This window comes from Montipora capricornis, chromosome 8 (genome assembly GCF_036669925.1).
Source record: "Montipora capricornis isolate CH-2021 chromosome 8, ASM3666992v2, whole genome shotgun sequence".
NCBI classification, from domain to species: Eukaryota; Metazoa; Cnidaria; class Anthozoa; order Scleractinia; family Acroporidae; genus Montipora; species Montipora capricornis.
Window position 1 is genome coordinate 28,063,374 of NC_090890.1, and position 12,500 is coordinate 28,075,873.

At 38.4% G+C, this 12,500-nt stretch overlaps 3 protein-coding genes across 12 annotated transcripts in view; 1 reads left to right on the forward strand and 2 right to left on the reverse strand.

The window, feature by feature from the left end:
• LOC138060786 (forkhead box protein N3-like) overlaps positions 1-12,500 on the reverse strand; it is a 234,556-nt gene that overhangs the window by 165,274 nt on the left and 56,782 nt on the right. The gene's annotated exons all lie outside the window — the stretch shown is intronic.
• The window catches only part of LOC138059016 (potassium voltage-gated channel protein Shal-like), a 50,197-nt gene that overhangs the window by 9,161 nt on the left and 28,536 nt on the right, over positions 1-12,500 (forward strand). For 2 of the 6 annotated variants that reach the window (XM_068904502.1, XM_068904498.1), the window contains exons 2-3: positions 3,761-4,604; positions 5,094-5,189. The exons of 1 other annotated variant lie outside the window; for it this stretch is intronic. The gene's annotated coding sequence lies outside the window, so the exon portion shown is untranslated. Of the gene's footprint in view, positions 1-3,614; positions 5,190-12,500 lie in introns of those variants that run through there. 3 more of the 6 variants (XM_068904501.1, XM_068904499.1, XM_068904500.1) reach the window with 3 other exon arrangements.
• The window catches only part of LOC138059018 (beta-4C adrenergic receptor-like), a 38,839-nt gene continuing 32,632 nt past the window's right edge, over positions 6,294-12,500 (reverse strand). For 4 of the 5 annotated variants that reach the window (XM_068904508.1, XM_068904509.1, XM_068904511.1 and 1 more), the window contains one exon: positions 6,294-8,483. In XM_068904508.1, coding sequence (XP_068760609.1) covers positions 7,376-8,470 — 1,095 coding nt within the window. In that variant the 5' untranslated portion in view covers positions 8,471-8,483 and the 3' untranslated portion in view covers positions 6,294-7,375. Of the gene's footprint in view, positions 8,484-8,658; positions 9,691-12,500 lie in introns of those variants that run through there. The other variant, XM_068904507.1, reaches the window with a different exon arrangement.

The following is a 12,500-nucleotide window of genomic DNA, read 5'->3' on the forward strand; positions in this document are numbered from 1 at the left end:
GCTATGGTTCCTCTGCGGTGTCACCACAGTAGATGGATGCAAGTTGGCCTTCAGTTCATAATGCTTACAACATTTTTGGGGAACGGTCGTGTTCGTTTAACTTTCAAAGATCAGGTTTCGTGTAATGAATTGATTTTATCCGGCGTTGTTTGTGGTGACGTGGAATTTCGCGTTGTCCGTGCAGATTCTAGTTTCCATTTTGTTTTTGTTCGAGATTTGCCCTCAGAGATTTCGGATGACGATGTGAAAGCCTTTTTTGAATGCTATGGAGATGTATTGTTGGTCCAGCGGAACACTTTCGCCAATTTTCCTGCTCTTCAGTTCATAATGGAAATCGCGTCATTGAGAGGGCTTTGAATCTTATATTCCGTACTTCGTGTCAATCTGTGACAACAACTGGCGCGTTTGGTATGCTCGCTAGCCTGTCTACAGCGTCATATGTCGTAAACCCGGGACCGTGGCTCTGCTTGCCGGCTCTCTGGTTTGTGCCGGCTCTGTGATCAGGCTGGTCACATGGCCCGGGATTGCAAGCGTGACTTTCAGTGTTCCAGTCGCTGAGGATGACAGCAGTCCTCATTATATTCCTCCCCCCCAGATGAGGCCTCTTGTGAGGGCTCCGAGGGAGAGGAGGAGGAAGAGGTGATGTCCAGGGATGAGAAGGCTGTTGCCTCAGCGGCTTCTCTTGCCCCGGCTCATCCTGTTGCTGTTGCTGATGTTGCCATTCCTGATCTTCCTGCGTCGTCTGATGTTCCTGCTGTCCCTGCATCGCCTGCTGTTTCCTCTGTTATCTCTGTGAACCTGTTACCTCAGTTGCTTCCTGTTCCTCTTCTCTGTCCGCTGTTCCTGTTTCAAGTTCTCCAGTTGATACCAAGAGAAAATGAGGGGACAGCGAGGAAGGCTCCCGGCCCAGCCCTTGGGATATGTCATGTCCACGAAAGTTATTTTTAGACGAGCGGAAGTCTTCCGAGACGTCCGCATGCAGGCAACCTCGGTCCGATGTTTGAAAGAAAATAAATATTCATCAGCCTTCCTCGTGCGCCGTCATTTTCTCTTTTCACTAAGAACCTGAGAGCGAGGCAAGACTGCATGCGGACGTCTCGGAAGACAGACTTTCGCTAGAAAAATCATTTCCGCTCGTCTTAAAATAACTTTCGTGGACATAACATATCCCGGCCAACGCCCTGAGCCTCCCTCTCTGTCCCCTCATTTTCTCTTGTTGATACTCATCGTGATCAAATCGATTCTTATCTTCTTTCTGCTCTAGGTGATCTGTCCCGTGATAACGTGGTTTGCATGTCTCCTGCTCCTGTTCGTGTTTTTCACAAAAAAAATGTCCATGGTTGCCAATAGGCCTCATTCACGATAGCCGCCATGTTGGTTTTCACATTGTCATGCAAATTAGCGATGCGTTATGCTGGGGGGCAAACATTGAAAAAAAAGCAAATTGCGGAAAATCGGCAATAACATTGGAAAATAACATTGCAAAAAGTCCATTTTAGTATTTAGAATTAAGTACCTTTTATAAAATTTTTATATCTTTTGATTGCCTTTGACATTTTGACTTTCTACTTCGTTATCTGCTCATTTTTCACTAAAAAACGTCGAAGTAACTTGTGTAATGATTGTATTTTACTGCTTATGTGATAAACATTCAATGAACGTGAAACAAATCATCTGTGTGGCTAAGGTGCTAAGGTGTTCGTTATAACCTCTCGAACTTGTGTTGTTTGCCCCCTAAGAAGTGTGTTGCTAATTTGCATGATAATAGCAAATCCAACATGGCGGCCATCGTGAATAAGGTCCATCAGACTGGGTGAAATGGTTGTGCGCATGCGTAACGTGTTGGCTACACCGGGTTGATGTCATCGTGCATCACCTTGCTTTTTTGTTCTTTTTTTTTTTTCACTTATAATATATAGCCATCTGGTTTGCCTCCAGCCAATTGGGATTCTTAGTTGTGTTGTTCTGTCGTTTCGTTCTGGGTTTCATTGGCCCTGCATGAAAAGCGCCTATGGGGAGTGGCCAATTAAGTATGTATTGTATTGTATTATTTTATTGTATGGTCGGTCTGTCGACTGCAAGGGGTAGATTTCTGGTGTGTCAACTATGTAATAATTGTGTTAAGTATCTACTAAAACACTGGATAGCGTTGAAGGTGCGCTCTGATTGGTTACTTCGTATTCACCTCCGAGCAACTCGCGCGGGGTTTGCGCTCGAAAATATTGTAATCGTTGCTGAAATAAATGAATTAAAATCATATTTTTGTGCTACATTATCATACTGTTTTAATATATATTTGGCGGCTCGGTAAATATCTACCAATACCCACCTCCACTTCGGTGAATAGTTGTTAAGTATTCGTACGTATCCGTGTTACTCGTGTGGTGTTTTAGTCATTAACCCTTTTTCTCCATGTCATTTATTCATGAAACAAAACGTAAGGTGCAAAACCAATCGCAAAAAGCGCACAGTGGGGAGTAAAAGCTCCTGATTTCGTCCAGTCCTGCCCGGCAAATTACACACATGAATTTTATGCAAATAGCTGTCATTACAGTTGAACCCACGTTGAAGCGGTGTTCGTTTCAGAGCGCGCGAAAGCGAGACTTTCGGGTCAACGTTCGATCAGACATAGACAATAGTAATAGATTTACGTTTTTCTCAGAAGAAGAGAAACTACAGTCATTGAATTGAAGCTGCCTTCGATAGTTTCGCACATTTGGGGTTCCGTCAAGAACGCATGCTTGGACAAGCGCAAGAAAACGTCTCATTTCATCGTGAGAACGGCCTCGAATAGGGTTGTCCACATTATGCTCACAATTTCCACTATTATGCTAATTCTTTACGCTCAAAAAATGTTACTATTATGCTCAAAAATTTTCTCCCTGATCATTCATTTTGCCATAAAAATACAAGTCCCAGACTCCCAGTCGCCCCACTTGGCCACGTCCGTTTACTGTGGTGAAGTCTGGGGCAGTCGATTGTGACGTATCATTCTCCACAGGACTATCAGGAATCCCAATTTCGAGATTTTTCGATATTTTGACATATTTCCAGTAATTGTTCTTGCTATTATGCTTGCGTAATGCTCTATGCTCATGCCTCACGATTATGCTCAAAATTATGCCGGCATAATGTGGATAACCCTAGCCTCGAAGCAAGCATAAACATAAGTGGAAGCACAAGAATCAATTTTTTTTCTTCTTGTCCTTGCGTTCGCCTTATGCCATGTGAACACGAAACACGGCATAAGCACAATTCAATTCACATATAGTCATTTCTCTGTTCCCCGGGGGGGAGGGGGGACTCGATATATCCCTGGGTGGGGAGGTGCGGCGAGGCCCCTCATACTCTGACCCTGTTTAAGACAGAATTCCGATTTTTGATACCCTGTTTATGACTGTTTAATGTGCCTGGTATCAATGCCAAAGTCAACGGAAATCAATATTAATTAAAAGGGCTTGTAAAAATTTTGCTGTTTATCGTCCGAGAAAAGATATCCAGTTTAAGACAAAAATTGATAAATCGATCCCCTGATTAAGACAAAAAATGATAAATTCGATACCCTGTTTAAGACAAAAATCCCGAAAAACATACCCTGGCTGGCCGCACATCTCCATTAAGCCCTTATAAGGGAGTACTGTTCATGGTCATTGTGGAGTCTATTGTTTGTAATAATCTTATACAATCAAAGCATAATTTTCGTTGTTTAGGTTTCTGAATAGATTCTATATTCTTTTCAACTAACTTTTTGGCATTTCAGTTTCTTTTCAGGCAACTGATAAACTGTTAAAATTTAAAGAAAAGCCTGGATCCTCAAACGAAACTCTAAGTGGCTTTGCTATGTGCCATCTGGTTTGTTCGAATTATATTAACAAAAATTTACCTCATTAATTTATTTAAGACTAGCAAGTCGTTGATCGTTTGAATTAACCGCAAAAGACAGCCTCATTCATCAGGAGAAATTAAATGCTCTATATTGTAAACATATTAATCCAGGAAATCGAAAGTGACAACCCCCACACAACGCTTCTTTGTTGATTTAACGATAAGCTCTGACGCTCGAAACATGACCAATTTCCCCATGATAAGTTTGCGCCGGAATCGAAGGTTGCATGATTTAAATAACGCGAACCAGTTTTTCCTGCGAACAGAACAAACATTTCGTATCTCGAACCTTTTCTATCTTAATTTAGAGAAAAAAGGATTTTTATTGACAACAAAAACACCAAGAAACGAATTTTAGTAGTAGCTGCAGAGTAAAACATCCGAATATCGATTAAATTAAACTCAAGACAGCTGCGACGAAATTGAGGGTTGCGAAAAGGCTGGAAGGGAACGCGATTCACGTTGTCTCTCACGCTTCCCCGCTCGTGTGTTGAAACACGTCTTGTTCGTCAGATAAATGGTTGCATAGAAAAGCGTTTACTGGGAATAAAAAAATTATGTTCTGGAGGTTTCAGATAGAAGAAAGACAGTGCTAATTTTCGTGATAACAAAATTGACATTTCTGTTCAGATGGTTGGAATTCGCTTTCTTAGAAATATGATATCAGTCATGGAAAAGCAATTATTTAAGCGGACATCGGACATGGAAAAGACATACACGTAAGCACAAAGTCAAGATTACTTGTGATGTGTTTATCTTTCTAATGTGTAATTCTCAGTTCAATTTAACGAACAGAATTTAAGTTGGGTTTTAATTTGCGAAAATACTTCTTAGACAATCTTAACCAGTCAAAGCTCAGGTCACTGTTATCATTCTCGCGCCACGTTAAATATATATTTCTCACCAAAAAAATGACCCGCAAAAGAGACAAATTTTTAATTTTTTCTTTTGCTTTAAGCAGCCAGTCCTAGACATTTTAACTGGAAGCTAAAAATGGCTGACTGCCTTCAAGGTCAAAGGTCTACAGAGTTTCAGTCGTGAAAATTTCAGCAATAAATCTCTCATGGCCAAATTTAAAAGCAACGAAATTTCACTCTAGTCCAGCTGATTTTTCAGTCTTCTTCTCGATTGAACTGATTGTTTCCTGGCTTAACAAAGAAGAGCTAATTTTCTTTATTTGTTTTTTTATTTTATTTACAATTTTTAAGTGCCAAGCTCTATTAAACCAACAACAAGAATCGGTTAAATGGTTCAAATGGTTTTGCTTTTCTCCTGTGCCATGGCTTTTTTCTTCGAATTAACAGGTATGCTTTAAGATTATTAATGTTACATATGCAGCATTCTCATATGAGGGGGCCATTGGGGTATTTAAAAAATCCAAAAATCCGCACAAAACATCGCTAAAAACCGAACAACCCTTGTACATTTTGATCAAAACCGAAAACCGGAAATCGCAGGCAAAACCAAGTTTTAAAAAGCGTTCTCGAACTGCTTAATTGGTAATAGGGATCATTGGATCGGAGGACGAGAACTACTACGAATACCTCGCGAATACTCCACGAATACCAGTTTTCCGTTCTGAGCATGCGCACTTCGAAAAATGTCGGCCTCCAAACCTTACACGCATGATCAGCACGGAAAACTCGTATTCGTAGTCGTTCTTGTTCTCCAATCTAAAGGTCCCTAATACGTCAGGCATACGAACTTAAGTCTGCGTCAGGAAGCTAATTCGATAAATAGCGCAAGGTCGGAGAATGCTGTCGCTGATGAAAGCGCAAATGTAGACCAAGTAGGAAAACCCAAAACCACTTGTCTTTTTGCCGAAAACCGAAAAACTGAATTTTCTTGGCACAAAATCTGAAAAACCTGTCTAAAAATACCGTAATCAATGCCCCCCTTACTATATTGTTCTAGAGAACTTCAATTTGGAACCAGATATCTCCACTTAGACCTACTTAATTTAAGATGCACGTCACTGAATTCTATCCAGATTGGTTTTTACTGTGTGTTGTCATGTAATCTTTCCACTCAAGTACTTTTAGCATTAGGCGGCAATGACTCTGAGGTTATTAAACGTGTAGAAATACAGAACTGAACGAAAAAAGTAGGTTTTGAAGGAGCCGGGTAGTCTAAACTGCTCTTCAATTGAGTGAACAGCTGGCTTCATAGACAAGAAGGCTGCTCGCCAAGCATTTGTTGAACTGATGTATAAACTTAGTTTTAATGAGTTAAGGAGTTTGAAGAAAGAAGGGGCATTTAAGTTCCAAGCAAATAGAACTTTGTAGATTTCGACGGACCTTCTGAATCCAAGACACCGCCAAAAAAGAATTAATAAAGTCTACCAATGTAAAGTAGTACATCTGATGACAAAAAGGATAGCGGTGAAATAAGATCACAAAAGATAATGATAGCGTCTTAATATAGTTTTTAATCTTCTAAGCGTATGCAATTTACATCTATTTCCTGATAACAAACTGAATTTTAGAGCACTTCGGCATTGTTTGAAAACACGGCAAAACTTTCCTTGACGGGTACCCATTTTAGTAGAGGCCATATTTCACTGAGTAAAGCAATGCCTAAATGGCGTTGGAATCATAGGGTGCGATCGATTGACCCTATTCCGGAAAAAGAATACTTGGAGCGATGACTTAAAACGGTTTGTCTGGCGTTTTGAGGCAACAAGGATAATAAGCATTTGTTTAAAATAGCATTTTATCAGGTGTTTGACAATTTTACTGCGAATCTCCGTAAGAACGAAGGATTTCTAACTTCTATTCCATGTATTCCTCTTCCGGAATACGGTCAATCGAAAGCAGCCTTAATATCTTGGCATTCAAAACCAATTACATATTCAGCGAGTTAAATATAAAATGAACAAGTGATAAACGACCTACATTTGTGTCGTAATGGAAAGAATAAGTCAATAATATTATGTTATATTTTGGTAAATCTAAGTCAGACTATAGCTCAAAGATAAGATTAACGAGCGCATTTTGTGTCATATTTAAGTTAAAGTTTGAATAATAGAGTCCGAAATCCCATCCACACGCCGACTATCAATGTAGAGTCATCATTTTCTAACGCAATGCACTGAATGTAAATTTCCCATTCAAAATCGTAACATTTGGGATGATGATTCAGTGTACTTCGAACCCACCAAAAAGGACCCTAAGATTTTTTCATGCATTGGCTTTAAAAAATATCTTCAATCTACGCAATTAGAAACAGTTTTTCATTAACTTTCGAACAAGACTTTCTACTCATGACAATACAATAGTTTTGTCAGTCAAAGTAACTTATACCCACATGCAGTGGCCCACACAGGCCCTTGATGTAAACTGAGTCGTCTTATATACACTGATTATTGTTAGCACATCGCTCAAGTCCACTGGCCATGGACTTCTTTATAAGTCCCTTGAACACAAAAAGAAACACTCGAGGCACATTTTGAACTTCAAGTAATAAGATGCTTGGAGTGATTTCTCAGTGTTTATTTAGAAGTCAATGCAGGCGTGTGCTCTGTTCGCAGGCTGTGAGAAAAGCTCTGCGTCTCTGTTTGATTCACATTCTGGCATCTCAGACCTCTCAAGATCGCTTCACGAACATCTTTGCGCAGTAAACCGTATAGCAATGGATTTAACAAGGCGGTCGAACACACCACGGCTTCGGTCACCTTCTCAGCCACCTTGAGGTTGTTAGCATCAGGGTTATGATGTTCGAAAATATTTTGGATCCAGTAGGGGATCCAGGTCAAGGTGAATGTGCCCACAAGAAGAGTGATGATTTTCACGATTTTTAGCTTTTTGTTGAATATGCGGCTAGGGCCTTCAGGAGTGGATGCGTTAATTTGGCGTACATGTTGTCGAGCCACGTAATATATTTTGATATTTACTATTAGAATACACAGAAATGGGAAGGCAACTGCTAACGAAAACTGAATGATCTCGTAGATTCGATCAGCTTCTTCATCCTTAAACGCTAATCGAAAAAACGCTTGAAAAATGGACACGAACCACACGACTGTGATGACGAAGGTAGCGCGACAACGATTCAGGTAAGCGTCGTACGTCAACGGATAGGAAATGGACATGAAGCGCTCGAACGTGACAGCGGCCAGGTTTAAAAGCGAAGCAACCCCTAACAGAGTGATGACCGTATCTTTAGCGACGCCAAGATTTGGATCATGGGTGTATTTTACGTAGATGTTGAGTGGTATCAGCACACTGGCCATTAGGAAATCCGCCATTGCCAGGCTTATGACAAACGCGTTGGTGATGGTCCATAGCCGTCGCACTCGGCAGATAGTACCGATTACGCTTAAGTTTATGGCCAGTCCAAACACGGCCACAATAACGAAATATAAAATGAGGATAGGGTGAGGTTGGTCAGCCGTCCATGAATTTGTAGGTCTGTCAGTCGTATTCCGCCTTTCACAAGCCGTTACGTTTAGTACCAAGGCGTGCGCTACGGATTTCGTCTCCGTGCTATTAAGCTTCAAGGCTTCTAGTGCAGTGAAGTTGAAGAGAGCGTGTAGATCTTTGCAAACTTGAAGACGCTTCTCCAAAGAGGCAAATAAGCCATTCATCTTTGTTTCTGATCTAAAATCATGAAATAAGAAAATCAATACTCACAAGCAAGTTGCGTTCGAGTGTTGGAACAACAGTATCTTACATGTCGCGTTTATTTTTTTTTTGGTTTCTTTTAGCGTTGAAGCCGTATTATTGCTCACGTTGAGTAAGTCATTCAGGTTTTATCGACCTGAAAGAAACGCACCTGCAAGAAACGAAGTGCCGGTTGTCTTCGGTCAATTGTCTTTGTGGTCGCTTTTAATCTACATGGACTCGAACGATTCAAAAGATTCTAGTCGAGAAAAATGACTCCGGCCTTGGCAACCTCTGTCAGTGAAACGAGTTTGGGCACTTAATTGTTTATGTTCCTGGGTGTCATATGGAAAATGTGCTGCATATGTTATGGTCGTTAAGTTCATTCTAATTGGCTAAAACCACAATAAGACAGATATTAGATATTACATAGATATCGCGCCCATTAAAGCCAACATCGTGGTCACAAGAATTAACGCGGCATCAAAATCCCTTTCATGAAACTTTATACTTTCATAAAGATGGAATCAATTTCCATTGCTTTGTAATACAATTGCCAGCTTTTCTTCGTATTCAATCGAAAAACTTCTTCGGTTCAAGAATAATTCTATATAATTCTCTGTTTCTTCAGTTTAATAAGCACTAATTTGCTCCTGATTTGGGGAATGAATTTTAAAACTGGGTGCGTTGGAGATGTGGCTATCACGGTTTGGTCACTAAGATTCTTGAATGACAGTTTTTGTGCTCTTAGGGTAACTGATCTTAGTTTCTCATCTTCGTTTACATAAAAGTCTTCACAATTTTGACAAGGACAAAGACATCTCTCCCGGCATTGTAAATAATGTAAGCCAGCTCTTAAGCCCGAAAGGAAATGAACACAATGAAAGGAAAGAGTTCCTCTAAGTTCGGTTTTACCTCGTTGTAAAAACCAGATAAGGCCGTCTTTGTCCATCCTGCTCCGCGCGTATTTTCTAAGGTAAACTGTTGCCATGTTTAAAAATCATGCCCATTTGCGTTTTTGTGTGGTTTACTTCGAAGACGAGCGTGAATTTGAAATTACAATTTTAGCCACAGTTCAAGAATGGAACGAATGAAAATGGAATCGCAAGCTCAAGCCTTGTTTGAACATATATATGTATATAAACGAATTATACAACGGAAGAGAACGGTTAATCCAGCTTTGTCTCTAAAGAAGATTAAATCCATTAAAGGAAACGGTTTTCAGAAAAAAATAATAAAGCCTTGTTTTCTGTATTCTTGAATATTAAGGGTTTATGTTTCAAGTCAATTTGGGTGTGCTATGTATTTCAATTTATTTATGTTTTGGAGAAGAGTTTCAATTTAGCATTGCTATTGTTTACCTTCTCAGTACACCAAGAAGGTCAAACTAGTAATAATAAAACTGACAGCTTTTGCAACGAATCCTTAATAGAACTTATGAAAAAAATATCTCAAATTTGGTAATTTAATGTCAACTAGGTGTCTCAAGATGTCAACATATGACCTGCTTCCACATCATAATATTTTGTTCCTCTGAGAACATTTAGAAAAAGTCGAAAAAAATGATGTGTCAAAGTTTGTTTTCTTGCCAACTCTAGAAGTACTGTTTTTAAAAAGCCTTTCAATTCGGGCATTCTCTCGGGACATAGTGAAAATCTCCTAGATAGTGTTTTAATAAAGCTAAAAGAGAACACATTAACAGCTCTTATTGTCAAATTCGCATTAGATGAGAACTTCTTTCCCAGTCATCGCTACCATAGCAACAAAGACGTTCCCAAAAGAATAAGCCAGGCACTAACGACTTTAAAGAACCGCCAAAGATGGAAGCCAGTCAAAAGATTGATTTTGCATTGGGTATAAGAGAAGAAGACAATACGGAAAATTTCCAGTTTGTTTATTAATTCATTTTGTGTTTAGTTTTGGATCGAAAAACAAAGGAACTCGACGGCTGGGAAAACTTTTTTCATTTGAAAAATTGATGCAAAGATTGATTTTCAGTTTCTTAACTGTCATATTGACTCAAAGTAACTTGCCAGCCCAAAATATTTTTAAGGTGACGTTTAAATTGTTGTAATTGAATAGGAACAAGCCATAAACACTGCATCACCGTTCATGCGGCCCATTATAACACTTTCAGAACAGCCCACGCACATTGAAATACTTGCCTTTTATATTCCGCCTTAATTTTATTTTTAATGTTTAATTTTTAGTGATAACTTCAGAGATTGGACGGGTATTGTTCAACTACAGAGAAAATTATACCTTCAAGGATAAATTGACGGGTTCGGATGTAGTCTGATATTGCCTAAACTTCGGTCACGAACAAGTTTTCCATTCGATTTGTAAGTTCTGGCAACCTGCAAACCTTTCAAATACATACTTCTTTCAATACAGACAGTTGGATCAAGGTAATATGACCAGGATATTTTTCGAATACAGAGAAAAACAAAAGAAACTCTGATTGAAATTGTTGGTCCGTGCATTTTAAATAAAATGTGCAAGACAGGCGAAAATTCTGTTTGGTTAGCCAATCTCTTAAACAGCAATTACTGCAGAAAGATCATGTTTTAAGTCGTTCCTAGCTGTTAAATCTCAAAAATCACTTAACAGCAATACTGTCACACAAGCAGAAGAAAGCAATTTTACGAGCCTATTATCGCAGGGCTGTTGATGAATTAAGTACTTAAAAAAATTAAACAATTGCTTAACTAATTCATGACGCACAAGTCGATCGCTAACAACTACTGTAGTGACACCGACGCATTTCGTTATGGCGCGGTAAAGATGTACTTGAAAATTTTATATCGCAGAAGCAAACGTTCAGAAAGTTCGAACGGGGATCTGCGTTGGAGCATGAATTAGATTCATCCTGAGAAATAGGATAGCTTACCCTTTGAATTTGAGAAACTACACTATAACACTCTCGTGTTATTGACAATTTTTGTTCAGCTCTGCTGGTAGAGAATACGGTGACAACAACTTTCACCTCGACTTCACAAACTTTATTCTTAACTAAAGATAATGTGCGTGAAGCAAGTTAAGCGTACCTCATTAAGAAGGGAGACACTGTTGAACCTTAAGGTTTAAATCAGGAAGATGAAGTCGAACCCTTTTCTTTTTTACATTCGATTATTATTATTAATATTATTATTATATTATTATTATTATTATTATTATTATTATTATTATTATTACTATTATTATTATTATTATTATTATCATCATCTCCATCAAGAAAGGAGAAGATTATGCTAAAACAATGTCCTGGATACGAGCAAGGACATCCTTCGCTTTATTTACATCCGCGCTAATCTGCCTTCGAAGATCAAGAGCAAGAAGACAAACCTTTTGTGACTTTTAGAACATTGATATTGACATTGAAAGCCAAGGAGCCATAATGTAATATTTAGGGACACTTTATTGACGTCGCCTTGTGGAAACAAACATTTTGCGCGTGTTTAATAGATTTTTCCACTCTGTTTGATGCTGTTAGAGTGAAGTTTTTAGTGTATATATAATTATTGTTATTTCTACGGATTATGATTGTAATTATCATTCGCAGCATTTTAGAAGATTTTATATGGTAAATTTAAGATTGTTTAAGAATTTGTAAATACAATAATAATAATAATAATAATAATAATAATAATAATAATAAATTATTATTATTATTATTATTATTTTTATTATTATCATTATTATTATCATTATTATTATTATTATTATTATTATATTTCATTTTATTTTATTTCAAATTCAAACAATATAGCCTAATTGAGGGACCACCAAGAATTTTTTTTGCCCCTTTCACAACTTTGTTTTTATCATCAATTTTACTCGATGTCACTCTAACATATTTTTGGATTATTGTCTCACTGTCCATTAAAATTGTCCTCTGTATCTCTGCAACAACCGGTTTGCACAAATCGTTTGTTCCAAAAATATTTTCCAGTTCCTTTATTGTCTCTTTTATACCTCCATCGAGTGATGAGGCACAACTCTGCCTTTGAAACC